Genomic DNA, 26,815 nt, shown 5'->3' on the forward strand with positions numbered 1-26,815 from the left:
TTAGATGTTTTGGATGAAAATATAATCTTTTAGAAGTTTTCACCCTTTGTTGACACCATGTCCTCTAGTACATATGCCCCCCCCCTTTTATTTTATTCTGGGCAACCATTCAGAAATGTCTTTAAGGACTACTAATTGATTCCCGAAGGTTTACTCTAAAATGAATGGCATTGCCCAGCTTTTGTTGGCATAGTCCTTAATTGTGTGAGTGCTTTTAAGAAATTTTGCATCCATCAAGTGATCATTTGCTACATCTCGCCTTTTGATTTTCTACATCCCATCTGCTTGAGTTGTGTGTAAATAAAAGTTAGACTTGGAGGAAGGATTTGTGTTAGTCTGTGTATAAAGTACTTAGGTTTGGGATTGTCATCTATTTGGAGCAGAGAAGAGGAACCTATGAGGCTGTTTTAAGGTAAGAAACAAATTAAGGACAGAATAAGCAAACCCTAAGATTTTTAGGTTTACTTCCTGATGCTTCGTTATGTTGGAAGTCGCAAGTTTGAGGTTACCAGCTTGATAGCTCTGTTCAGACGGTAACTATTTCAAACTTTCCTCTGCATTCCCCTGTCTAGGGAGACAGTTACAGGATGCTCAATTATCATTCATTATTACATATTCCCAGAGGCCATCAGTAGCTTCCAAACCTGGCTGCACATCAGAATCACTTATGAGGCCTTTAAAAAAAAGATTCTACCCTCACCAGAGGTTGAGATTCTATTGGTCTTTTTGAGGCCGTGGAATCTGTACTTTTTATAGAGCTCTCCAGCTTTGGGTCATTTCTGGGCTTTTTCAGGCTCCTTCCTCCCAAAATAAATGAGTTAAAGTCAAGAAACAAGATCAACACCATAATCCTCCAGAATCGTATAAAGACTGTAGGCAGGGGAGAGATCCAGTTATAATTGTAGAACAAGGGAATGTTTGTAAGCTGATGGAAGGAAATCACGAGAGAAACTTTTTGGAGCAAAAGCATTTAGAATACGTAAGAACACGTAACATGTAAATTCTTTCACTTCTCATTCACATAGAATCCTTTCCACTTCTCCTCCCCAAGGCTGGGTTTAAGTCCACCTGGTAATTTACACCACAAGTGATACATGGAGGCTTTTTTTTTTTTTTTTTTTTGATACATGGAGGCTTAAAGAGAGCCTCCATGTAGGTTCAGACGATCTGTACCTAATGAGCATCACACACCTATTGGGAGAACACTTCTTTCATGGTGGCTTGCTTCCAGAGGCACTCTGTGCCAAGACAAACCAGTATTTTCCTAGAGGTCTTCCTGGTAAACATTTTTGGGCTGCATGTGTTTGCAGCATATATCTTGAGGCAGTTACATGCTTGGCAAATACTCCCCACTACTAGATGTCTCCTTGATAGCCACAACTTCCAGGCACAATGACACATTGTCTTTTAGGAGCTCTCTGATCTGCAGGTGATGTTTGCTTACGGTGTGCTCAGTTCTGGTGCTGTACTTGATTCCTACCCTAAGAAAGCCTCAGAGGCTCTTTGTCTCTGAAAGATTTATTAATACAGGTGAATGAATATATTCTATACTATGTTATGTCATGGAAAAAGAGTGAAAAGACATCCTTTTGGCAGTGGCATCTATTAACTGCCATATTTCTGTGATAATACTTCAATACTTGTATTTCCTAAATTTCCAGAAAGAGTAATGTGCATGTTATTATGCATATAAAATGGAACCACTTGATTACTGAAATGTTTCATTAAATATATCACAAACTAGTTCTAAAAGCTTCATGAGAAATACTAGATTTATAAGACCAAGGCTGAAAAAAGAAACAAGAATCATCATCAGCTTAAGTTTTTTATCACTTGAGGATTTTGAATGAAATAGTGTTTAATATGATCATTTTAAAAACTGGCTTTTTCTTCAAGGTGGAAAAAATTTCTTGGTTGGTGTCTAAAGGATATTTCTTGCTTCCCATAATATGGTAGTGTGGATTGACATTAAGGAAGGTGAATAGACCACGAGGCTACATTTAATGAGAGTGGTTATGTGATCTAACCTTAGTGCTAATAAAGTAGCTATCAGTCGGCCAGTAGCCTAAGAACAATCTTTCCTGAAGCAGTGAGGTAAACTAAACACACCCAGAAACTTCCTTGCAACTTCTAAGCTTGTGAAGGTAGAAGTATCGGGTTTGGACTTTCATTTGCCTTTAAAAATATTTGCGGTCATGCCACCAGGCCACCCAGAAGCAGAGAGGAAATTTTTATGAATATTAGATTAACTGTTAAAGTAATAATTTAATTTAGATTTGAGGGTTACTATGGAACTATCAATTAAACATGCCAGTAATCCAGCTGATTTTATTTATTTAGATTATATTAATATAGTCTAAAATGCATGACATTTATTTAGCATCATCAGGAAACAAATGATGTCTGAGGAAACTTCTCCCAGTCATGAAGCTTAACTCTTGAAGTGTCAAAACATTTTAACTTAATAATTGTGAACGGAATTCTTTCTGTTAATTGCCTTAGTATTTTCTATATTATGTCTATGACTATAGGATGCTAACATAGTTTAACCATGTCTAAATGAATTCAGATCATTAACAGATGTATTAATTAATAAAGATTCTATAATATATGGCTACCTTTGGAGCTCTTGAAATGTTAAGAGTCAGGGCGCCTGGGTGGCTCAGTTGGTTAAGCAACTGCCTTCGGCTCAGGTCATGATCCTGGAGTCCTGGGATCGAGTCCCACATCGGGCTCCCTTCTCGGCAGGGAGTCCGCTTCTCTCTCTGACCCTCCCCCCTCTCGTGTGCTCTCTCTCTCAAATAAATAAATAAAATCTTTAAAAAAAAAAAAAGAAATGTTAAGAGTCAACTATTTTTTTTATTTTTTAAAATATTTTTATTTATTTATTTGACAGACCGTGAGAGAGGGAACACAAGCAGGGGGAGTGGGAGAGGGAGAGGGAGAAGCAGGCTTCCCAGTGAGCAGGGAGCCCGACATATGGGGCTCAATCCCAGGATCCTGGGATCATGACCTGAGCCAAAGGCAGACGCTTAAGGACTGAGCCGCCCAGGTGCCCTAAGGGTCAACTCTTTTTATACTAAATTATCTTTAAGTTCCTATCCTTCAAAAGTTTTATGTCTGCTTTTTGTTGTTCCCGATTTTTCACTTACTATAAGCCATCAGCTCTCACTTAATTCAGCTGTCAGTATGCCGGACTTTAGAAGCCTTCACCCATTCACAGTTGCTTTTAATCTAACATAACTTGAGGAGGAAATTAGGGTGTTAGAATAATGTCTACCGTCGGAGAAGTAACTTCTCAGTGGAGATGGATGAGGTTAGATGGGAACTCTATCAAAGTATCAAAGACTCTGAGCTTTAATAGAAGGACTTTATGCCATCTGTTTAGACTATAAGGACGCCTTTGATTATTCATTACTTCAACTTTTACTAGGCCTAGGGACCCAAAGATGCCCTAAGGATGCTCCCCAAACCAGTAAGTGCCTGGCTATCACAGAAGGACAAATAGACAATGGAGGGCATCAAATAAGACTGTAATCTCCGGAATTCAGCTGGGTTTTGAATAAGTGAAATTTCTAGGTAAAAAAAAAAAAAGATTATTTGAGGGCTGCTCTTTAAATGTATACAAAGACAAATATGCTAAGATTACCATTGGCTTAGAAGTTCCAATTCATTTTGTGTGTGTATATATATATATATATATATATATATATACACACACACCACATCTTCTTTATCCATTCATCAGTTGATGGACATTTGGGCTCTCTCCATAGTTTGGCTTTCTTGCTATTTTCAATGATGTGAATGGAGCTAGAGTATATTATGCTAATGAAATAAGTCAGTCAGAGAAAGACAAATACCATATGATCTCACTCATACGTAGAATTTAAGAACAAAAACAGATGAACATATGGGAAGGGGGAAAAGAGAAAAAGGAGAGAGGAAAACAAGCCATAGGAGACTCTTAATGATAGAGCACAAACTGAGGGTTGATGGAGGGAGGTGGGCGGGGGATGGGCGAGATGGGGGATGACTATTACAGAGGGTACTTGTGATGAGCACTGGGTGTTGTATGTAAGTGATGAATCATAGAATTCTCCTCCAGAAACCAATATTGCACTGTATGTTCACTAACAAAATTTAAATTTTAAAAAAAGAGAGAAAAAAATAAAAACAAAACAAACAAAGAAGTTCCAATTCATATTAAGGGAAGTACTAGACTACAAATTGAGTGCAGTGACCCTGGGAGTTTGACAAACCTGCATCTGAATGACCTTGGGCAATCTTGATTCCTTTCTGCTGCCTCTAAGCTGGAGATGTAAAGCCGACCTTATGAGGTTGCTGGAAGTAGTCTGTGAAGAGTGCCTAGCGGAGTACCTGAAGCCAGTTCGGTGCCTGCTAATACTCTCCTTTCTGCCCTTTTTTCACCTTGCACTCCCTTACACGTTGTTTGGTAAGGCGTATCTGTAAAAAGAGTGAAAAATAAAGTGACAAATACTTTTTTTGATATTTCTATGAGACTGCCTGAAGTCATGTTCTTTTAATTGAATGACAGTCACATCATTTGGAAGGCTGCTCTAATAATAGCACCAGAGATTGGAAGCTGACAAAGTGCAAATTTTCAGTTAAGTCTTGATTCCAGTTTAGATGTGGAAAGAAAAGAGTTGAAAAAGAATCCTTGTTACTGAAAACACAGATACGTCCATAGGCACACTCTTGTATTAGAATTGTCTGGACCCCTTTGAGTAAAACATAAACCAAATACCACATGTGCACATCAGCCAACTCTTTAAAAAAGGTTATAAACCCTAAATGTGTGAGACTCAGTGGTGCCATGGGGCATCTTTGCTGGCGCCTTCGCTTGCCTGAAGTGTTCATGTGGGTAATTTGGACATGTTTCTCCTTCCTGTGAAAGGCTTCAGTTCATTCCCCGTACTGTGCCGTTCTGTAATTCCAACCTATATGGCTCAAGAAAGCCTTCAGTGACCCTGAGTAAATCAAGAATAGAAAATTACTTGGCTTTCATGCTCTTCACAGCTGTGTTAGTGAAGACATAGATTTTCATTGACCCTCATAGAAGTCGTCTGTCAGAAATCATGCCCACCGAAAGATCATTTAGTTATACTTTTGTTTTTAAGTAACTTTGCAGTTTTCTTTCTCAGTCTCTTCACTGGTCTAAACCTGCTTTCTTTTGGGGGTGAGATACTTAATGTTCACCAATAAATAGTGGCTCATTCCTGGTCTTATAAATTAAGTTTTTTAACCAGTTGATTTAGGCTGTGCTTTTAAAATAATACAACTATGGAATTAAACCCAATCGCTTTTCTTTACTGGTTGTATCAACAGATGTTCAGTGTTTCATTTTTCCTTAAGGGTGTATGGTTTCTCACTGACTCTTGGCTTCACATGGGGATTCTCTGCTACTGGTTTAGTCTGTAAGAATTTAAGCTGTTTAAAGCTGTTTGTACTTGTGGCCAAGAGCTCCTAGTTCCCAAAGCAATGGTTTATCACCTGCCCCGTGTTATCTCTGCTCTTAAATTTCTTCAATCACAGAACACAACAGCGCGGGTGAGCTAGATCTGTGGGTAGCACGTGCATTCGGTATGCATGGACTGTTTATGGTGAGCCGTGTGGGTCGGGCTCATGTTCCTGGAGTGCTTTGAGCAGCTTTACTAATCTGTCAGTATAGTATGTTCTCGTGGATAAATATAGACATACGGGCACTCTGTGAGTTGTAGGTCACTGTCTTACTGTGCAGCTAAAAATTGTCCCATTGGTATGAAGAGTCTGCCTGGACGGAAGGCCTGTTTTAGTTTGTCTTCTACTGTAGGTCTTTAGCACCTGACTAAAAATACACCTTGGCCAAAAATAAGAGAGCTCTACCTTGTGGCTGAGACACTTATGGTGCCATTGAGCAACGGGATCATGGAGTCCGTCATTACGTTTTTTTGCTTTGGAACATAGTCTGTGTAGCAGTTCCAGACTGTTCGTTTGGGTTCCTTTTCAGGCTCATGGAGATTACAGCAGCTTGTTGGAGACGATCCTGTGTGATCAGCTTCATAAAAGGGCTTGGTAGGTATGAAGGGCTGGTGACATGTATGGCATGGATCGTTGGTTGTTAAATGCTGAATGTAGGGAAGATTTCCCTAAAGGTTTCAATGGATGGGGGTGGGGGGTTGCCAATTGCATCTGCATGTGGGGATTTACTTATAATGTCACTGTTCAGAGGCAGGAATATTGCTTTTTAAGTTTCTGTTTGGGATTGCAGTATTGCAGAGGTAACTTTTGTATGTAAGTCTATGGAACAACATGCTGTGATGTAATGGAATTTTTCTGTGCACTGAAGTTTCACTAAAAGATTCAGTACGACTGTCTGTGCTGCAAAATTGCAATCTGTAAAAATAGCTTAGGATGTATTTGGAAAATAGGTAATACCATTGCATTTTGTATTACAGCAGAGTAGGATTTATGCTTGATTTCTTCTAAATATTAATGTAAATACTCAATTATTTTGTTTAAAGCATTGAACTAAGCCTGAGGCAGTTTTTCCTTTGCTTTTGGCTTAGCCTTCTCCAACATTTACAAATAAAATGTTTTCTTTTATTGTTTACGAATTAAAAAACAGGATACCATGGGTTAACCAACACTAAATGGGTCCAAACTGCATGCCTCTGCTTTTCTTTTATCAGAGTAATGGCCTGGTTACATTAGTTCTAGCATATAACCTTGTAAGCAATATTGTATAAGAGTTCAGAAAAATTAATGAGAGGAAACTTCCATGACACAGGGTTAATTACATGCATCTTGGATATCGACCATTTAACTTTCTATTTAATGAAGGTAGGAAAAGTTAACTTGTAAATGGCAAAGGCACAACATATTGCTCTAAAAGAAGAGAAACATTTTGTTTATTAATGATTTGGGAGATTTAATTACTTGTTAATTATTCTTCTGCACTATCTCTAATGAAACTATTAGATATTTACATATGATACCATTCTGTTTCTAGGAATGAAATCTCTATTAGTCATTAATTTACTCCTTACTTTGTGGTTTATAAAAGTTGAGTGTGTGTTAGGGAACATTATTTTTTCCTCTAAGAGATTTTTTTTTTTTGATGTATAACAAGTGTACAAGTTAAATGATAAAACTTACAGTTTCATGTATTTAGAAAAAATGCTACATCATACTAGGACTTATGTGAACTACTTAGTATTTTTGTTGTTTGATATCTCTTGGATACGTTACTAACCCTTACTGTGTTTCCACTGAATGGACCACTCCCATGATTTGGCAGCCATCTTAACTCCTTTTTACTCACTGCCTTTCTTGCTCCCATTATATGAACTTAACTTTTATAAGGGGTCAGTAACGACAAATATGTGTTCCCTGAATTCATAGATTTATCACAGCCTCACTGCCTTAGATGATAAACTTCTGGTAGGCATGTATCGAGTGAATTTTACATGGTCATTGTACATCTCCATAACTATTTAAGAATCTAACGAAACCTAAAATCTTTCTTTTATTAAAGGAGCTGTCATCGAAGTAAATAAGTGCATATGAACCAGGAATTTAATGAATGTTTTGATGTTGACAAAATAAAAAACGAACTAGACTACAAAGGATTTCACTTATTCAGTTAATGTATTTAACAAATGTTGCATGAGCTTCTACTGTATACCCTGCACTGGAAGTTCTTCCTTTATTATAGATTTTGGAAATGTATCTTTTGTTATCATGTATATTATATAAGGCATATGCATAATGTCTCTATCATATATATGTATATGTATATTATTGTATACATATGTATGTGTATATATTATCTAATAGAATGCATATTGCAATGCATACTGTAACTGTGTGTATGCATTTTATAATATAATCTGTATTAACAAAGACATATGTAGGATTAGACTCCCTTTCAGGTCACTGCCTTCATCATGTAATCTGAAAGGGGATCTTGCAGGAGAATAGCTAAAACTTTATGACCTTCATTTGTCAAAATATGGCAGCTTCTGGCCCTGCTCCTGGTGGCCGTCCCTGTACATCCAGCCTGCTCTTTCCTCGTTGTTGCCTTAGGTTGGACCCCTGTGTAATGCTCCCACTAGTACAGTGGCAAAAACGTCTGACAGAGACTGTTCTTCTCTTTCCCTTGATGCCCAGCTTCAGTATGGTTCTAATAAAATGGCTCAGAAAGCCGGGCTTGTCATTTGGGGTAATGTCTAATGTCCAGATAATGGTCTGCAAGCGACAGCCTCTAGAGCCTTTTTGATCATGACACACAGAAAAACACATTTTGCATTATGACCCAGAACACACCCCCCCATACACATCTGTAGGTGGGGACAGAGACTGAAAATGAAAGTTTTGTGAAATAGTGCTTACTTACCCTCACTGTGCAGGATGTCATCACCCTGCTATTTTCTGTGGTTTTCTATTCTATCTCCTTGAACTCATCCTGGTTAGCACCCAGTAAATAGGTTTGATGATCGAGTAATGGGTCACAGGCCGCACTTTGACAACTGCTTTAAAGATTTCATAAGCCAGGCATGCTCAACACACCGATAGTCAAGTTCTCTGCTGAAATGACATGCTGTCATCCATGATACTATATTCTGCTCCTGGGCAGATTGGTGCTTTATTTGTCAGCATCTTGCTTGGTTGCAGAAATAGCTCTCTCAATTTACTTAAGTATGAGTCTTGGGTTGAATGTTGGGCTTCTAAGATGGAGACAATTCATGACCTTATAGATCTTAATGCTTCCTTACTCCTTAATGCAGCAAATACTTATTGAGTATTAAGCTAGAAGGTGAGGATACAAAAGGAATAAAACAAATCCCTTGCCCTTGCGGCACTTAAGTGCAGTAGAAAACAAATATGTAACGTGTTATCATATATCAATTGGACGTCAGTGCCCTGCAGGAGGGTAAAGCTAGGTATAGGGAAGTACCAGGGAGTGGCTGGCCAGAAATGAGTGAGCCACCATCAAGTGTCCTTTCTTCCCTACTTATATGAATTCCTACAAGCCCAGCGCTCCCCACCCCCATTCTCTTCTGTCTTATGCCTTCTCTGGGTGTACCTATCATCGGTTATTTCCAGGCCTCAACTTCAGTGTCACCATCCCAGAGAGTCCTGCCCTGACCCCACAGTCACAAATATGTCTCCCCTGTTCCTTCACAGCAATTCCTCTTTTGTAATTATATTTCTGGGTGTATTTATCTTATAATGCCTGCCTCCCCTGCATACTGCCAGCTCCCCTAGCAGCTAACGTAGTGCTTGGAGTAGAGTGGGCCCTTGCTAAATATTAGCTGATTGAATAGATGAACAAATGAAATACATAAATAAATGAAGCTAACATATGCTCTCCCAAATGTATGTGCTCTTCCAACCTGACACTGCCTTGTGGCATCTTGTAGCTGAAAATACTACATTTTAAAAGTCTCTCAGATTGTCTTTTTAAATTTATCTTTGAATTCGCCCCAGAACTTTGCAGAGTAACATACATATCAAGTGTCGAAGAAAATCTGTTATTCAGCTAACTGATTAGCTGATCATACTCATAAACTTTTGAGACCCAAATATTTCTGAAAGGAGTCAAACTGTATTGTGATATATGTATGATAAAGGATGGCTGTGTAAATGACACCCCACATCCTTGCGATGTGTCCCTCAGTGTAAAGAGACCCACACCACTCGTCCCACGTATAAGTTCATGTGGAAGGATGTAGTTGGACCTGAGATCTGAGTGAATATTCAAACCTATATGATGAAACCTGGATTAAAGATGGTGTTTGATTTTTAATGTATTTTTAATTGAGTTTAGTTCCTCAATGGAATAATGAAGGAATAATAGTATTGCTTCATTATTGCCATTATAAGATGTAGGGAACTTTTTACAAATGAGCCTCATCTTTTAAAAAATGTTTTATTGTGAAATTTTTCAAACACAAAAGGGGAAAGAATAATAGTACAAGATACAACATATCGCCATCACTCAGATTCAATAGTTATCAAGACTTTGCCAGGTTTGCTTCATTTATACCTTCTTTCTCTTTGTTAAAGCATTTCGAATCAAATAGAGGTATCATTTCATTGAACTCCATACAATCAGTATGCATTCTAGAAAATATGGATGTGTTCTTACCTACCCACAGTGCTAATTTCATATCTAAAGAAATTGACCATAATTCTGTGACATAACCTAATCTCCAGTCCATTTTCAGCGTCCTTTGATTGTCATTTTTCAGAAATGTCTTTTAACAGTTGGGCTGCTTCTGCCAAGATTCACACAAGGTCCACACATTATGTTTGGTTGTTCTGTCCCCTAAGTCTTAATCATCTACCCACTTTTATCTCCTCCATTGACTTGTAGAAATTAGTGCAGTTGTCTAATAAAATGTACCTAACTTTCAGTTACTTCTTTGCTTCCTTAGGGTGACATTTAACTTTTTCCTGTATCCCCAGTGTTTTCTTTTAAATGGACATCAGCTGAATGTTTTGAAAACTTGATGAACATGGACATAGGGCAAGTTACAACTCCCTCTTTGCTACACTGCCAAAGTCATTTCTGTTCCAGTGGTAGGAGCCTGAAAGCCACTCTGTCATTCAGGAGTACGTAGCCAACATCACTTTCAGTGGTTGGGTATAGTAACTCTGACCAATATCCTGCCACTGGTAGGGAATTTGAGAAAGCTCCTAGAGTTGATACTCTAAACATGCTTCTTAAACACTTTAATTATTGTAACATCTCACCAGGAAATCTATTTTGCATGTTTTCTTTATTGGGAAAGGGTGATATGACTGGACTTTAGGTTCATCTGTATAAGATTAACTTACTGTCTTCCTTCCTGTTTCAGTAGACCCCGTCCAGATTCCCATCTTCATTCTTCTTCTCATAATAGGTGCAGTGGTCTTTAACTTGTATTGTCCTTCAGACAGCCCTTCTTTAGCCCACCCTACACAACCCCAGTTCAACGTTTTCCCCAGAAGCCTGCTAGCTCCTCCCAGTTGTCCTCTAAATAAAGTCTAAACTCACTGGCTTGCCACTCAAGACCTTAATTCTAATCATAAGAACTAGAAACCTACATTTTTATAGGACTCAAGAGTTTAAGCTTTTCATATATATACTTGCTCAGTTATTTCATTCCCAATCAGATGGGTTCAGTTCAACAAATATTAAATAAGCACAGTTGTTTAATTAATGATGCCAGACACTATGCTAAGTGCATGGAATAAAGGCAAGACGTAGTCCTGTTCTTGAGGACTTTACAGTTCCTTAGTGAAGAGAAAGTTTGAACATGTGTGCTAAGATAGGCCTGTGTGGTAGGGGGGTAAAGGGAGGGAGGGATGAGGAGAGACTCTTAGCAGATGCCTCCATGCACCTGTCATGCTCTTCCCTCTGACTAGGTTGCCCCCTTCTCCTCTCTGCCCATCAGAATCCTACCCGTCCTTTAAGACCTGGGTCAAATGCCATCTATTCCATAACGTCTGGCTAATCAGTGGCCCAGAAAAGAGATGATGCTTCTGTCCTTCACTAGGCCTAGTATAGGGTTTTGTGAAAGGCAGACTCTTGGTACATAATTCTTTTTTAATTACAGCACAAGTGTTGGGTTTACAGTTAGGAATAAAAGCAGGCTTCCTCACGTGTCCACCTGTAGTATAGGGAGTTGCCAGTCTCAGGAAGGTGAGTGGAACCAGAGAAGAAGTGGAAGGGTTAGGATCATTTGAAAAGCTTTCCTCCATAGAGAGGATAGATGGTACAATCTCACCTAATTCATATTAATTCAAGGGAAGGCAAGTGTTAATTTTTTTAAATTTTTGTATTTGAGTATAATTGACACACAATGTTACATCAGTTTCAGGTATACAACATAGTGATTTAACAAACATATGCCATGCTCCCCACAAGTGTAGCTCCCATCTATCACCATACAAGCTATTAGTACTATTAACTATATTCCCTGTGCTGTGTCTTTCATTCCTGTGACTTACTCATTCCACAGTTGGAAGCCTGTCCCTCTCACTTCTCGTCACCCCTTTTGCCCATCCTTGTACCCCTCCAGCTACCATTAGTTTGTTCTCTGTATTTATAGGTCTGATCCTGCTTTCTGTTTGTTTGTTCATTTGTTTGGGATTTTTTTTTGGGTTCCACATGTGAGTGAAACCATATCGAGTTGATCTTTCTCAGTCTGACTTAATTCACTCAGCAGAATACCCTCTAGGTGCATCCATGTTGTTGCAAATAGCATGATCTCATCCTTTGTGTGGCTGTGTAATATTTCATTGTATATATCACTGTATATATATACATACTCTGCCTTCAGCTCGTGACCTGAGCTGAAGGCAGATGCTTAACCAACTGAGCCACCCAGGCACCCCTTCCGTGTATATTTTTATATAGTCATGGAATACTGGTGCAGAAAGGACAACCTGGCCTGGCCTCTTTAAGAATAACAGATAGGGGTGCCTGGGTGGCTCAGTTGTTAGGTGTCTGTCTTCGGCTCGGGTCATGATCCCAGCGTCCTGGGATTGAGCCCCATATCAGGCTCCCTGCTCTGTAGGGAGCCCGTTTCTCCCTCTCCCACTCCCCCTGCTTGTGTTCCCTCTCTCGCTGTCTCTCTCTCTGTCAGATAAATAAATAAATAAATCTTAAAAAAAAAAAAAAAAAGAACAGATAAGGAAACTGAAGCTCAGTTGGTGCAAGTTCATCCCCAAGGTCATATGGAGCCACACTCAGACCTTTGACTCCCCTTTCAGTGTTCTTCCTATGTTTTGCCTGAAGAGCATTAACTTAGTTAAAGTTAATGAGGCATATTTATAGGCAAATGGAATTAAAAACAATGTTATTAACTGGATTAATTGTTTTGTTTTCCCATTTATTTATATCAGAGGCATCAGACTATAGTCCCTGGCCAGCAACTTTGGCATAACCCGGGACTGGTTAAAAATGCAGTTTATTGAGCCCCACCCCAGACCCACTGAATCAGGTGGGGCCCGGCCTTCAAGGAGAATCTAATGTGCAGAGATTCTAATCACCACTGATTCACATTGTAAGTCAGCATATCTTTTTCAAAGTTAATATTAAAACAAAAAAGTGCAAAGCCTTGTCCAAGTGATCACAAAGTTTGACTCAATGGGTTGCAAATTAATGAGATTTTGCTGCATAAAATAAGCCAAAAGAGGAAGAAATGGAAAGGAAAAGAAAATGAGAGAAGAAAGAGAAGATGGCCAGTGAAGGACACACGAATTAGAGCAGTTCGGTCAGTTCTGTTGGGGAGAAGGAAGCTGAAAATCAGGATTATCCTGCCTCTAGCAGGTTATTCGATCTTCTTTTGGTGAGAAAGGACCTTGAAATGTCAATGTAACCTCATCTTCCTTTGCTCACAGATCTTGGCAGACATTCTTTCAGGCTCTGGTGACAGTACCTACTTTGAAAATCGGGAAAGGTCCATGTAATTGCATCTTAGCAGATGACAGACACTTATAAAGGAAATCACTGAGGTGTTACTGTCATTTCTCTAAGATAAAATACTGAAAGGCAAAGGAAGGGAGCAAAGAAAACAGGGCAGCAACGCAATACTTCTGTTCTCTTTATTGAACTCCTTCACTCTCTCCCAGGTATCCAGTCTTTGGGAGACCAAAGACAAAAATGGTTTGGAGAGGTTCCAGACTGAACAGAAGTTCAGTTACTCCTTGTTCGAATAAAAACCAGTTAAAGTTGATATCATCAGTATATCTAGGAAAGGGTAGTCTCTAGACCTTTCTAAGCTGTGTCAATAATCAGATTTCACATATTTTATGGGTCTTCAATTCTTTTTTTTTAAGATTTATTTATTCATTTGATAGAGGAGGGGAGCACAAGCAGGGGCATCAACAGAGGGAGAGGGAAAAGCAGGCTTCCCGCTCGCAGGGCTCGATCCCAGGACCCTGAGATCATGACCTGAGCTGAAGGCAGATGCTTAACCAACTGAGCCACCCAGGCGCCCCATAGGCCTTTATTTCTTAACTCCTTTTTTTTTTTAAAGATTTTATTTATTTATTTGACAGAGAGAGACACAGTGAGAGAGGGAACACAAGCAGGGGGAGTAGGAGAGAGAAAAGCAGGCTTCTAGTGGAGCAGGGAGCCCGATGTGGGGCTTGAGGATCATGACCTGGGCCGAAGGCAGACGCTTAACGACTGATCCACCCAGGCGCCCTTTAACTCCTTTTTTGTACTCCTAGCCCTTCCCAAAGCCCTTCTACTGGTTGAAAGATATGTTAAAGTTTAAGAGGGCAGACAACTTTGCAGGAGGGACCTCCATGGCTGGCAGTTATGTTAGCCTTTCTAGAAAATCGCCAACTATATACTAATCTATAGGAAGCTTCATTCTCCAAGTCACAACATTTATATTTGATTTCTTCATCCCCTAAAGTCCCAGAACTGGCTCATACCAGGGCCAAAGTAAGGGAACTTACTTTATTCAGTCTTCATCATAGACAACTGGTTTGTTTTTAAATTCAGGGTCATACAAGACACTCAGAATATATGCTGTCAGAGAAACATGGGATCAGATCCTGGGTCAACCACTCTGTGACCTTAGGCAAGACACTTCATCTCTCTCAACCTACATGGTTTTATCTGTAAAAGTGAGATTGTTTGGCCTTCTAGGATTATTTCTGAGGATTAAAGACATTAATTATCCTAGAGAGATCGTATGGACCCTGAAACTTGAACAAACACAATTTGAGAACTATAGAACTATAGGACTAAGAGAACTAAGTAGTGAAAGAGAAAGGAAGAACATTTTATCAACAAAACTGGGAGGAACGTTTCACATTACCAGAATTATATAGAAATTCGTTAAGAAGAACTTACCATGTCACTTATTATATTTTCTCCCAAGGCAAAAAGCATTTTTGAATATTTTTACCTTGTATTCTCTTGACTGATTTTGAAATATATAAAATTAGGAATCATCCATCTCTTTGTTAAGAAATATTTTTCTATTGCTCAAACTAATTGTTTCTTCTTATCCCAACATTTTCCATTTCTTAATAATACTCTTCAGAGGAAAATAATTCTTCCTATCACATTTGGAAGACTTTTTTCTTTTTATCCTAATTTATTTTGCATGACTTTTAAAGTTTCTGGTCATTTTGAGTATTTGCAGTACCTTTTAAAATGCCATTTCTTAAGCACCCTCATAAATGCATTAGTGGACAATTTATTATAGTTCTATACACAGTGTGACATGTTCTCACAGTAGCTGCGTCATTCTTGGTTTGTTATGTTTTATGAAATGTGCCTGTAGTGCCAGTAAACAAAAGAAGTCTTATGGGAAAAGAGGGATTTGGGGTGGACATCAGGTCCTAAAGAAGGATCCCAGCATTTGGGTACTAACGGGATTTGCCCTCAGAACCTACAAAAGGAATGAATCCCTGAGAACTGGCAGAAAGAATAATGTATATCCAACTGTGAACAAAGAACTCTAATAAATTTACTCCTGTGTTGAAAAATAGGTTACACTGATCTCTGGGAAATAAAGTTGTTTAAATGAACCTCCATTTCTAAGAGCAGTAGCTACTTTGAACAGTTACCACCATATAATCTCAGGAGCACTTCAAAAGAACAGGAAACCTTTTTTTTTTCCAATTTCAAATGCTCTGAGGCTGTTTCTAGTTATGGGAACATCAGAAACAGCATTGAGCGTTTTGAACAACTGGCTCTGTGCTTGTGCATCATTACACGCTGGAGCAAAGCAGACGAAGATGGTCCTCTTTCCTGAGTCACATACTTTGTGGAGGGGGGGCAGAGGAGCTGTGTGTCCTGGTCAACCAATGCAGCCTGGTTAACTTTCTCATTCCCAACCAGAACTGACACAGAAATGGGCGGGCCAAAGGGATGGGTTGGAAAAGCAGATCCTGCCCACGCCAAATATTTGTTCGGATTTTCTTAGACACCAAGAAGACACACAGCTTTCATTCCTCTCCACAGTAGTTCCAAACTAAAACATTTGAACATTCCTCTGTCCCCTCATTCTGTTTAATTTTCCTTTTTTTCTTTTTGAACATATTGTGATCTGTGTGTGTGTGTATGCGTGCATGTGTGCATGAGTGTGTGTGTACACAAAATTGCTGATGCATGGCCCTGCCTCGGCAAACCGTAAACTCCGTGAGGGCAGGAACCATCTGTTCTATTCACTGCTACCTTCCCAGTGCCTAGAAGAGTGAGTGAAACCTAAGAACTCATTAAATAAATATTGGTGGAAATGAATGAATGAATGATTGAAGAATGAATGAGCCTGTAAAGATTGATGGTGTTAACTTCGCTGAAAATCTGACTGAGAAAACCAGTTGTTTTCCTGTAACAAACAGTGCCGCTTTTAGCCTCTGGGATGTTCATATGAGGAAACTCATTATGACATTAACTTTCCTTTCAGTGACATAATAAAAATGTAGCTGAACTATGAGTTGTGGGGTGTTTGTATTGGTGTTGCAGTTAGGAAGTTAGTAATTCCTGGAAATGTTGGTAATTCAGGGAAAGTGTACTGAAGACCTTAGCCAGATAAAAGCAGCCAGCCTAAAAGGCAAGCTATTAGGCAATGACACTGGGAAAAAAATAGTCATGTTTGAAAGATCATCGCTTGCAGTCAGAAATAGATCTATTAAAGAGGTAATGAATGGGCCACAAAAGCTGAAAAGAGACTTCGTACAGATGAAGGAATGGAGCCTGTTCACTATAAGAAATAGAGACCCAGAGAAAGAGAGAAGGCAGCCCCTGGAGCCATCCAGCAGAACCAAATAGAAACAGAATTTGGAATAAAATAATAATATCAACAAAACCCATTTAAGATACAAGAATGCAATGGAGAAAAAATTGAACATGTTAAATGCAAGATTAAAATGTAAATGAGAAAATCTATAAAGAAAGCAGATTTCCAAAAGATTCGATAAGTAGGGCCCTGGTCAATAGCTGAACGCGATGCTCTTCTTCAGGGCCCCCACCTCAGCTCCGCACCCACAGGAACCCCGGTTTGGGTGACTTCCTAGGGACATTGAGCTGATGTGTGCAGATGGGAAGATGAGCTGAAGAAAAGGAGAGAGGATAAAAGCAGATGAAGATGAAGCTCAAAAATGTATCCCCTGCAGGAAATGTAAATGAGAGCAGTTTTCAATCTAGCAAATGAAATTGTTCCTTCAACATGTATTTTTAGGTGGGGAAGATGAGGTAATGGTGACCTGTCAGAACCCTTTCATGAGCAGGGATCCCTATTCCCAGAGGCGCCGCCATGGGCGTGACTGGGTGGCCCAGACGGTGCCAGGTTGGGAGGGAATCCTCACCTGGACCTCAAACGGTGGGCGGACTTGCTTGCCCGGCTGGACAGAAAGCAGTGGAAACACTGTCGGAGGGGAAGAATCGATTCAAACAGGAGCCGTCTGCATTGGCAGATGAGGAAAGGGGCTGAAGCGCGGCTGTTCCTGAAATTGGCGGTGTGTCGGTTTCCATCAAAACTAAGTTCCAGTTACAAGTCAGACCCTATGAGGAAAGAAATGTAATTCTTCAGAGCGAAATTCTTAAGCTTAATTCTAAATTCTTTTTACACCCAAACCATTTTTGTAGGCTTATCTTTTGGAAATCTACATCACTCTTTTTCCCTGCCTTCTCCAGCTCAAGACTATCTATCAAACGTCCCATAGCCTTTCCCTGGGAGTTAGGGTCTTCGTCATGAATCTTAGTTGTGACAGCATGCCAGATGGACACATTACTGTCCCCACACCTGTCGGAGTGTCTGATTCTGTGGCCCTTTATGCAATGGAAAATAGTCATTATCGACTTTATGCAAGTTCATTTTTAAGTTTGGGAGGCTTTTTAGCATAGTGCCATTTTTTTTTCTCTTTTGCTCTTGGAGTTGTACTCAGAGATGTCTCTTTCCCTTGTAATTTTCTGTTTCCAGACCTCGTGAACTTAAAAACTAGACCATTGATTTTTTTTAATTTTATTTTATTATCTTATGTTAGTCACCATACAGTACATCATTAGTTTTTGATGTAGTGATCTTAATCGTGTGTAGATTAAAAGCAAACAAGGGCAGAGGGAGAGTCTAACAATGTCTTTCTTATAGTGACATTCTAGTGTTTGGACTAGTATGGACTTTGGGACTCAATTTTGACTACCAGAGAACATGGGCTTCCTGGTGCTCAACTATATTGTCACGAGATAACTGAGTTACTGAAAAGTGCTATGTCATATGTTTACTTTTGAAAATCATTCTGACAAAAGGCTATGGTTTGTTATGAATTAATTAGGGTAGGACGAAGAGTTATTAAAACAGCGGATCTTGTTTAAGGACGCTTACCCCATTAAATGTTACTGTGTCTCCGTCTGCCCAGCGGATGGGGTTGAAGCAGGAGTGATGGGCCCCCTCCCCTTGAATCTCCTTCAGTGTTGGCACGGGGCTCTGCTGGGCTAGGCTAGTTCCAGCTCGCTAATGCTATGCAGACTTTTGTACTCACAAGGATGTCTGGCTTTGAAGTACAGGGGACTAAGGTTTTTTTCTGACAGCAGTGACTTGGTACTTTGGCCATTTAAATGGAATATTCGTCTGAGAGACATTCTGGGTATCTGGATTTCGGTTCTCTGGTTCAAAATGCAACGTTGCAGGCGGCCTGCCAGAGGTCGCCCTTATGACAAATCCTCTCACTGTGGTTAATGACTTTTGGGCCCCAGAGTCTTATAATTATGGATCCAATCTTGCAATTTTATATTACATCAACCTGATCGTGCTGTCTTTTGAAATGGATTAAATCCTGAGGAAAACTAAAGAGAATGAAAGATTGCCTTTCACCTAGACTTTCTTGGTTTATATTCCAGTTTCCAGGCCTATGGCACAATGCCCTTGATAACATTAGGAAGCTATCTCATGGAGACCTTATGTCCCTCTGTAAGTTGGCCTTGGGAGGCTTCCCACTTCCAAAAAGACACCTGCACTGAGCCAGAAGCAGGTAAAGCGGAGGAATGACCAGCACTTCATTGGCATCACCTGATTTTGAATGTGTCCAATTAGAATAAGTCGTGCCTTTTAGGGAGCTGCTTGGAGAGCCATTTAACTAATGACTCTAGCTTGCAAATACCGCACCCTCTTCCTTTAAAGATTCTAACTCCGGATTCTTCCCCAAGAGCTCCCTCCCTATGAATCACTTCAAGATGTACAGAAATAAAGTAAGCTGTCACTTTAGGTAGTTATTTAAGGAGATCTATTGAGTATTATCTGTGTGAAGAACTCTGTATTAGACCAGGAGGTGACAGTCTTGTTGGGAAATTTTCAGGGGATACATTTAGCAGAATATATGGTTCGGTCACAGGGCCACACCTGGGATAAACTGTGGAACCAACTGATAATCACTTCACTTGTCCACTGTCTTCCGAGTCTGTCTTAGGTAATGTAGGATGACCAGTGCCAAAGAGCATGAATTAAATGTTTAAATCTTATAATACGTACTTATCAGTGAAGGGTGGCCTGGTGCAGGTAGGTTTTGTGGACATGGATGTAGACATGGTTCTGAAAGGACAAGAGAGTTAGATGAGCAGAAAAGAGTGGGAAGGAGGCACAAGGGAGAACAGTGTGCCGACAAGGCCGTCAGTACGACTCAGGCACTGGCTTCAGGCAATCTACAGAAGGCTGTCAAAAGCAGGCCGTGTGTTCGAGGCTGGATGATGATTAAGAGCCACTGAAAATCTTGAGCAGAAAAATGGTATATTAAAGCCATGGGGAAGAAAGTAAAATGAATGAAAGAAAGTCAGCAAAGGGGTTGCTATAATCATCAAGCCTTAAATCTCCCAAGGGCCTGGACTAGGATGGAGCTCATAAGAATGCAGAAGAAATGGAATACTATACCTAAGACATATTTTATTGTTATAACGTGAGAGACCGTAAAGTTTAGTGGTAGTTGAGTTATGGGAAGACCCTCCAGATGTAAGGTGCCCCTCACCTGTATGGCAGGTTAAATGGAATAGAGAGGAAGGGGCTTGGGCAAGAGGAGGAAAGAGGAGGGAGAAACCTATACCCTACATGAGGACAGGTTTGTCATTCAATAAAATAAATACAATTTTTGCTTGGCTTCCTCAGAATTTTGCTTGGGATAGAAAGAAGGGAGGAGAAGCCTTGAATTTATTTGTCATTTTGAGAAAAGTATTCGGCTTTCCTGGATCTAGGACTTTTTTCTCTTTTATTATCAAAGATACACCACCATCCTCTTGATATCCAAACCAGCATCCAAACTAGAAACTCACTTTTTTCTTCACTCTCTTCCTTAATCTGTGTATCCAGTCATCCAGAACTAGATGTTCTTCCTTTAAAAAAAAGTCTACTTTATCCTCCTCCTGTCCTTAGCACTTCTGATGCCTCTGTCCTAACCACGTTTAACTCTTACCATTTCTTTCACTGAAGAAAGAAACGTGTCCTACCTGACCATCTCACAAGTATCTAGGTAAAGGAGGTGGTGCGTGTTAGGGTTTGACATGCCAAAGTATAGTACAAAGTGGAAAGATGTGAAATTTCATTTACGGATAAAATTTGTTTTCTCTCTCAAAATAATTGATTCTCTTGCACTCTGAACGGAGACCACTTACTGGGGACTCTGACAACTGCCTCGATTCAAGATCTAATCCAAATAGGGAAGCTGCACATTTCATGACGGGTGAGAAGAAGCATCCTAACTTGAACTGAAGGGTGGCACGAGTGAAGAGTTAAACCTACACCTTGATGCTGTCTCTCTCTGTCAAATACATAAATAAAATCTTAAAAAAAAAAAAAAAACCTACACCTTGAATGGCATAGATGGGGCACTGCCTGAGCCTTTTACCTTTCAAGAGGAACATCTCTTTCAGGGGCAAGAGCCAGTTGGGTTTCTGAAACTTCTGGGCTCATGGAAAAGTCTGGAAGCCACCACTCCCAGAGTCTTTTCCATTATTAGAATAAAGCACAGAGAGCTCCTGGCCATTAGGAAAACCAGAACAAGAAATCACTTTTTTTTCCCCACATACATTTCCTTAGTCCATTTCCCTGGGACATAAAAAAGAAGCAAAAAACATCTTACTTAAATGCTGTAGGATTTCTCAGCTGTATTGCATGCTACTAAGGTAATTTACCTAAAGCAATGTGGTAACCAGAAGCACTTTGAGATTATCAAACATGGCATAATGCAAACTTAATGTAATCAAAATAATTAAATTCTGACAGTATTCCTAAAGAATAAGGCCAAGTTAGAACATGAAGTGCAGCATTCTTGATACAATTCGTATCCTTATGTTTATGTTTTAAAACAGCCAGTCCAGATATTTATGATGTTATTTTCAGCCAATAAGAACATCTATCCTATTTTTCAGCTTCTCCAGTTGGCAACGGTTATATCAAGCCTCCAGTTCCACCTGTTTCTGGCACACAAAGAGAGAAAGGGCCGCCAACCATGTTACCCATCAATGTGGACCCAGACAGCAAACCAGGAGAATATATTCTCAAGAGTTTATTTGTCAACTTCACCACTCAGGCTGAGCGTAAGATTCGTATCATCATGGCAGAACCTCTGGTGAGTACGTGCCACGACACCCTTTCAAATTCATCTTTACACTAAATATTGTAGATTTTACAGCTCCAAGAAAAGATGGATTTCCCAAAGTGTTTTTGATACCATAGGTAATTTTTTAAAAGGTTGTAATTAAGTTTCCTGATTTAAGAAAAAAAAATGAGAGTCAAGGGCTTCAAAACAATCCTTGGCAAATACATTTAAGTAGCATGCTTCACTACTACATTTAAGACTAATAAGCATAATTTAGCAATAAGTATGAATCCTAGAAAACTTGTGTCCAGGGTTTCTGCTATGTATATATACTTTAGTGAAAATCCTTTGTCTGTTTTTAAAGTAAATGAGAAAAAATATCATTCTTCAAGTGGCTGCCTGGACTCCCAGTTTGAGAACATATGGTCTCAGTGATCTATTGTCTGAGGAAGTTATTTGGTGAGTCATTCAGAAACACCTCTTTGTTTTCTGAAAATCGGAGGACAGGAAATTCTCGGCTCACTTACCTTTAGGTCTCTTATTAGACAGATAATGTCCTTGGACGTCAGTATCTTTCTTTGCAGATGATTCTGCTACAAAATAAGGCATGTGTTTCAGCCTTATGTGAATTGCTCTAACAAGGGCTCTACAGACAGAGTCCTGAATCTCAAAACAGTCAGGAAGAAAAGTCCAATTGGTAGATTCAGATTACTTGTTTTCTGACCTTCGCGGGACATACACAATAAGAGAAAAGAAAGGAACTCAGAATGACACAGCTTTTTCTCTGAAGCTCGGCTTTCTACCTCTTGAGAGGATCCTGGGGCATGACAAGATGATGTGAGGTTGGCTTTACCGCACCAGGGCTTAAAATAATTGAATATAATACTATTGAACCCACAAAGCAAGTCTTTAAAAAAATACGTAATGGATGATGCTCAACATCATCTCTTAAAAATAACCTTTGTGGGGCGCCCGGGTGGCTCAGTTGGTTAAGCGTCGGACTCTTGGTTTTGGCGCAGGTCATGATCTCAGGGTCGTGAGATCAAGCCCCACGTTGGGCCCTGCGCTCAGCACGGAGTCTGCTTGCGATTCTCTCTCTTCCTCTCCCTCTGCTCCTAGCTGTCCCCACTCTTTCTCTCTTAAAAAAAAAAAAAAGGAAAAATGACCTTTGTAAGAATCACAATTTAAGGTTTGGGTTCAAGAATGTTAAATATGTGGTTGCCTGAAAGTTACAAATTTTGCATTTTAAAGTTCTTATTTAGAGGAATGCCTGGGTGGCTCAGTCAGTTAAGCATCTGCCTTCTGTTCACATCATGACCCCAGGGTCCTGGGATCAAGCCCCGCATTGGGCTCCCTGATCCGCAGGAAGCCTGCTTCTCCCTCTCCCACTCCCGCTGCTTATGCTCTCTCTCTCTCTCTCTCTGACAAATAAATAAATAAATAAACAACGCTTTTGTTAAACCAATGGAGGTTATCTTTATGGATTCTAGCTTCCTATTTTATAGAACGCTTCTTGGTTTTATAGTTTTAATCCTTTAAATTAAACCTTATGACAATACCTTTTCCCTATTCACTTATTTTTTTTAAATTTTTCTGCTACTCTTACTGCTAATAATAATAGCTAATATTCCTGGAGTAAGTACTATGTGCCAGTCACTGGGCTTAATTTATTATGTCCTTTAATCTTCACAGTGACCTTAGGTAGGTAGTATTTATATCCCCATTTACAGATGGGAAATGTTGGCACACAGAGGGCAAAGTAATTGCCCAAGGTCGCACGGTGTTGACTTGAACTCAGGCTGGATGCCTTCAGAGCCCACCTCTGAACTCTCTACATTCTGTTGCCAGTCTTTACATGGTCATCCTCATCTGCAGATACCTTCTTTAATGTTTTAAAACAAACCAATGCAGGGCTGTCCTATAACTTGAATCGGCCAAAAATCCAGTACTCAAGTTCTCATTGCCCCAAATTGTGCTGATTCTTGGAACCCTCCAAACACCTCGAGAGATGCAGAGGCTGTACAGCCTGTCTCCCCTGGTGGAGGGTGAGAAGCCACCTTGCTCCAAAGGTCATGGGGGAGTTTAAGGAGCAGAGAGTGGGAAGCCCCAAAGAAGAGTTCTTTCACTTCTTAACAGTGGCAGATCAGGGTTCTCTGAAATTGCCGTGGTGATTTGCCCTAAGGAATAGGGAGGTTCTACAAAAGTTGAAAGAGATGCTGAAAAGGCTAGGCCCTGACACCTTCTGAGCCATCCGTCTTTCCAAAATAATAGTTTATATGTCATTATTTGAGAATTTACGAAGTAAAATAGTTTGGGTTTAACTTTCTCATCATTACTAGCTCGGAATTTGTATGCGTAGCATTTTCTTCTTGGAGTAAACAGTATGTCTGAACAACTAATATGTGCCACAGCATTCTTTTAATTAGAGGTAGGCATTTTTGTTCCTTTCAGTGAGAAAACTTAAATGTCCCCAAACAAGAAAAATGGAAAAGAAACAGTGTAAGTCCTGTTCATCAGCAAATCTTCATGGTGCGCCGAGGATGAGAGTCCACTAGATGCTGAGGGCTAAGTACATGAACATTATGTTTTTAGCTCAAGAAATGTATCAATCAATTTTTAGTATTGTTGCTTTTTATAAAAAGGGACTATTTATTCCCCTTGTATCTTTTGGCAGAGATACAAGCTTCTGTGCCATCTGCATTTTTGGTCTGCTGGAAAATGCTTAGTAATTTTTGTCCTTATATTTGCTTACTTATGAGACAATAAGTGTGAGTAGATTCTGTGGCTTGCTACTGGATTCAAAAGATGTTAATGTGCATTTGGCATTTTGTTCTGTAGCCATAATAAGAGGTGTTATTTTTGATGTATGTATAATATGGTTAAAGTGAATTCCAATAAATGTCCCTTACTATTTTTATTGCTGAGTTAGGTCTATGTGAAAGACACTGAATCCTTTAAAAGCCTGAGTTTATGTAGGTTTGTATTAAATCACAAAATTGTATTTTATTATCTTTGGTGTATTAAAATGTGTATGGGAGTAGTAAGGATAATTTTCAAAAAGCTGGAAGTATAGATTTATTAGCTGTGGCAATCCTCCGGAATCTGTACTTTTCAGTTTACTTTTAAAAGACCAAATTCTTGGGGCACCTGGGTGGCTCAGTCGTTGAGTGTCTGCCTTCAGCTCAGGTCATGATCCCAGGGTCCTGGGGTCGAGCCCCGCATCGGGCTCCCTGCTCCGCGGGAAGCCTGCTTCTCCCCCTCCCACTCCCCCGGCTTTTGTTCCCTCTCTTGCTGTGTCTCTCTCTGGCAAATAAATAAATAAAATCTTAAAAAAAAAAAGACTAAATTCTTCAAAATTCCACATCAATTAGACAGTTACACAAAATATTAAAGTTGTATTTGTGAATTTCTAAAATCCAAATAGCTAACTTTAATGATAAAAAAAAAAGGACAGGAAATAAAGATGTTCTACCAAAATTAAATTTTAGATTTTTTTTCTTTGTAAACATCTTTTACTGGGTTAACAGTATTGTTCTTTTTGCTCAGAAGATGCTCAGGTCATATTTATTGATATTTATGGATTAATCAATAATTGTATTCTACTTTTATTGCTTCATGGGCTTAGTTGATAGCATTTGCTCTTATCCAGTCTTACCATTATTTTACCTTTCCCAAGCAAAGTGTTTTAAACAAGCTAAATTGGGTCATCTGTGGCTTTTTTTAATATTTTTATTTCAAATCAGAAAAGTATAGAAAATAATACAATGGATGCTTATTCCTTTTGCCTCCTACTCTTTCCCTCTGTTTAAATTTTCTTCTTCCCAAAATATGTTTTTTGTAGTTCTTTAAATAAGAATCAGTGGGTGGTAAGTCACTTGGTCTTGTTTATCTAAGAGGTCTTTATTTCTCCCTCAGCAGTCCGTGGTAGTTCAGCTGGGAATAGAATTCTAGTTTGACATTTATACCCCTGCCTAGACTTCTGGCGATATATTTCACTATGTTCCCACTAACATTGCTATGGCAAAGTCTTTGGCTGATTTGTTATTTCTGGATGATTGATTTTGTTCCCTATTTGCTTTTCTGGTTTTTCTCTTTGTCTGTAGTGTTCTTCAGTTTCACTACACTCTGGATGTGGCGTAATTTTTATTTTCTTTTTTGAGACTCCCATGCTTCTTGAATTGAGGGTTTATATCTTCTATCAATTCTGGAAAATTCTTAGCCATTAATTACTTGAATATTGCCATTCCTCCACTTTCCCTCTTTTTCTGGTATTCCTATTAGATGTATTTTGGACCTTATGCTCTATTTCATCTTTTTTACCCTTCTTTTATTATTTCTGCCTCTTGTCTCTTGCTACTGCACTCTGAGTAATTTTCTCGGGTCCATCCTCAATTAACACTCTCTTGGGCTGTGTCTAATCAGTTGTTTAACTTGCCTATTAAGAATTATAATTTTGGGGCACCTGGGTGGCTCAGTTGGTTAAGCGACAGTCTTCGGCTCAGGTCATGATCCTGGAGTCCCTGGATCGAGTCCCTTATTGGGCTCCCTGCTCAGCAGGGAGTCTGCCTTCTCCCTCTGACCCTCCCCCCTTCATGTGCTCTCTCTCTCATTCCCTCCCTCTCTCAAATAAATAAAATCTTTAAAAAAAAGAATTATAATTTTGGTGACTTTTTCATTTTTGGAAGTGCTCTGGTTCTCTTTTAAAATCTAGTTAGGGGTTGGATGGCTAGTTAGTTAGCCTGGATGGCTCAGTTGGTTAAGCATCTGCCTTCTGCTCAGGTCATGATCCCACCATCCCAGGATTTACCCCCATATCGGGCTCTCTGCTCAGTGGGGAGTCTGCTTCTCCCTCTCCCTCTGCTTGTGCTCTCACTCTCTCTCTCAAATAAATAAATAAAATCTTTAAAAAATAAATTAAAAAATAAAAATAAAATCTAGTTAGGTGTATTTTGTTCCTTTCTTAAGTTTATGATTTCTATTTTATGTCTTTGATCACCTTAAACTACATTTTTTGTGTCCTCTTTTAGATTACCTCCAGAGTTATCACTATCTGGGGCCAAATATTATGTTGGCTTGGGAGTTTATGCACCTAAAAGGTGATACAGGTAAACCCCAAATTCATGTAAGACTTGGGACTCTGATTTCAAATTTTCAGGGAAGATGTTGTTGCTATTTTTACCCAAACCCAGGCAGGGACCATTGGAATATCTTTTTATCTTCCTGTGCCAGTGGATAGATTTTTCTCTATGCATTGTTTCGTTTTTGGCACCAG

At 39.4% G+C, this 26,815-nt stretch overlaps 1 protein-coding gene across 3 annotated transcripts in view; it reads left to right on the plus strand.

The window, feature by feature from the left end:
• FRY (FRY microtubule binding protein) overlaps positions 1 to 26,815 on the plus strand; it is a 348,142-nt gene that overhangs the window by 106,572 nt on the left and 214,755 nt on the right. For all 3 annotated transcript variants that reach the window (XM_028104226.2, XM_088021790.1, XM_028104219.2), the window contains exon 2: positions 21,374 to 21,573. In XM_028104226.2, the coding sequence (XP_027960027.2) occupies positions 21,374 to 21,573 (200 nt within the window). The remainder of the gene's footprint in view (positions 1 to 21,373; positions 21,574 to 26,815) is intronic.

The sequence above is a fragment of the Eumetopias jubatus genome, unplaced genomic scaffold, assembly GCF_037043125.1.
Source record: "Eumetopias jubatus isolate StellerSeaLion01/CBP00866 unplaced genomic scaffold, mEumJub1_p1.0 scaffold_3, whole genome shotgun sequence".
In the NCBI taxonomy this organism is placed as follows: Eukaryota; Metazoa; Chordata; class Mammalia; order Carnivora; family Otariidae; genus Eumetopias; species Eumetopias jubatus.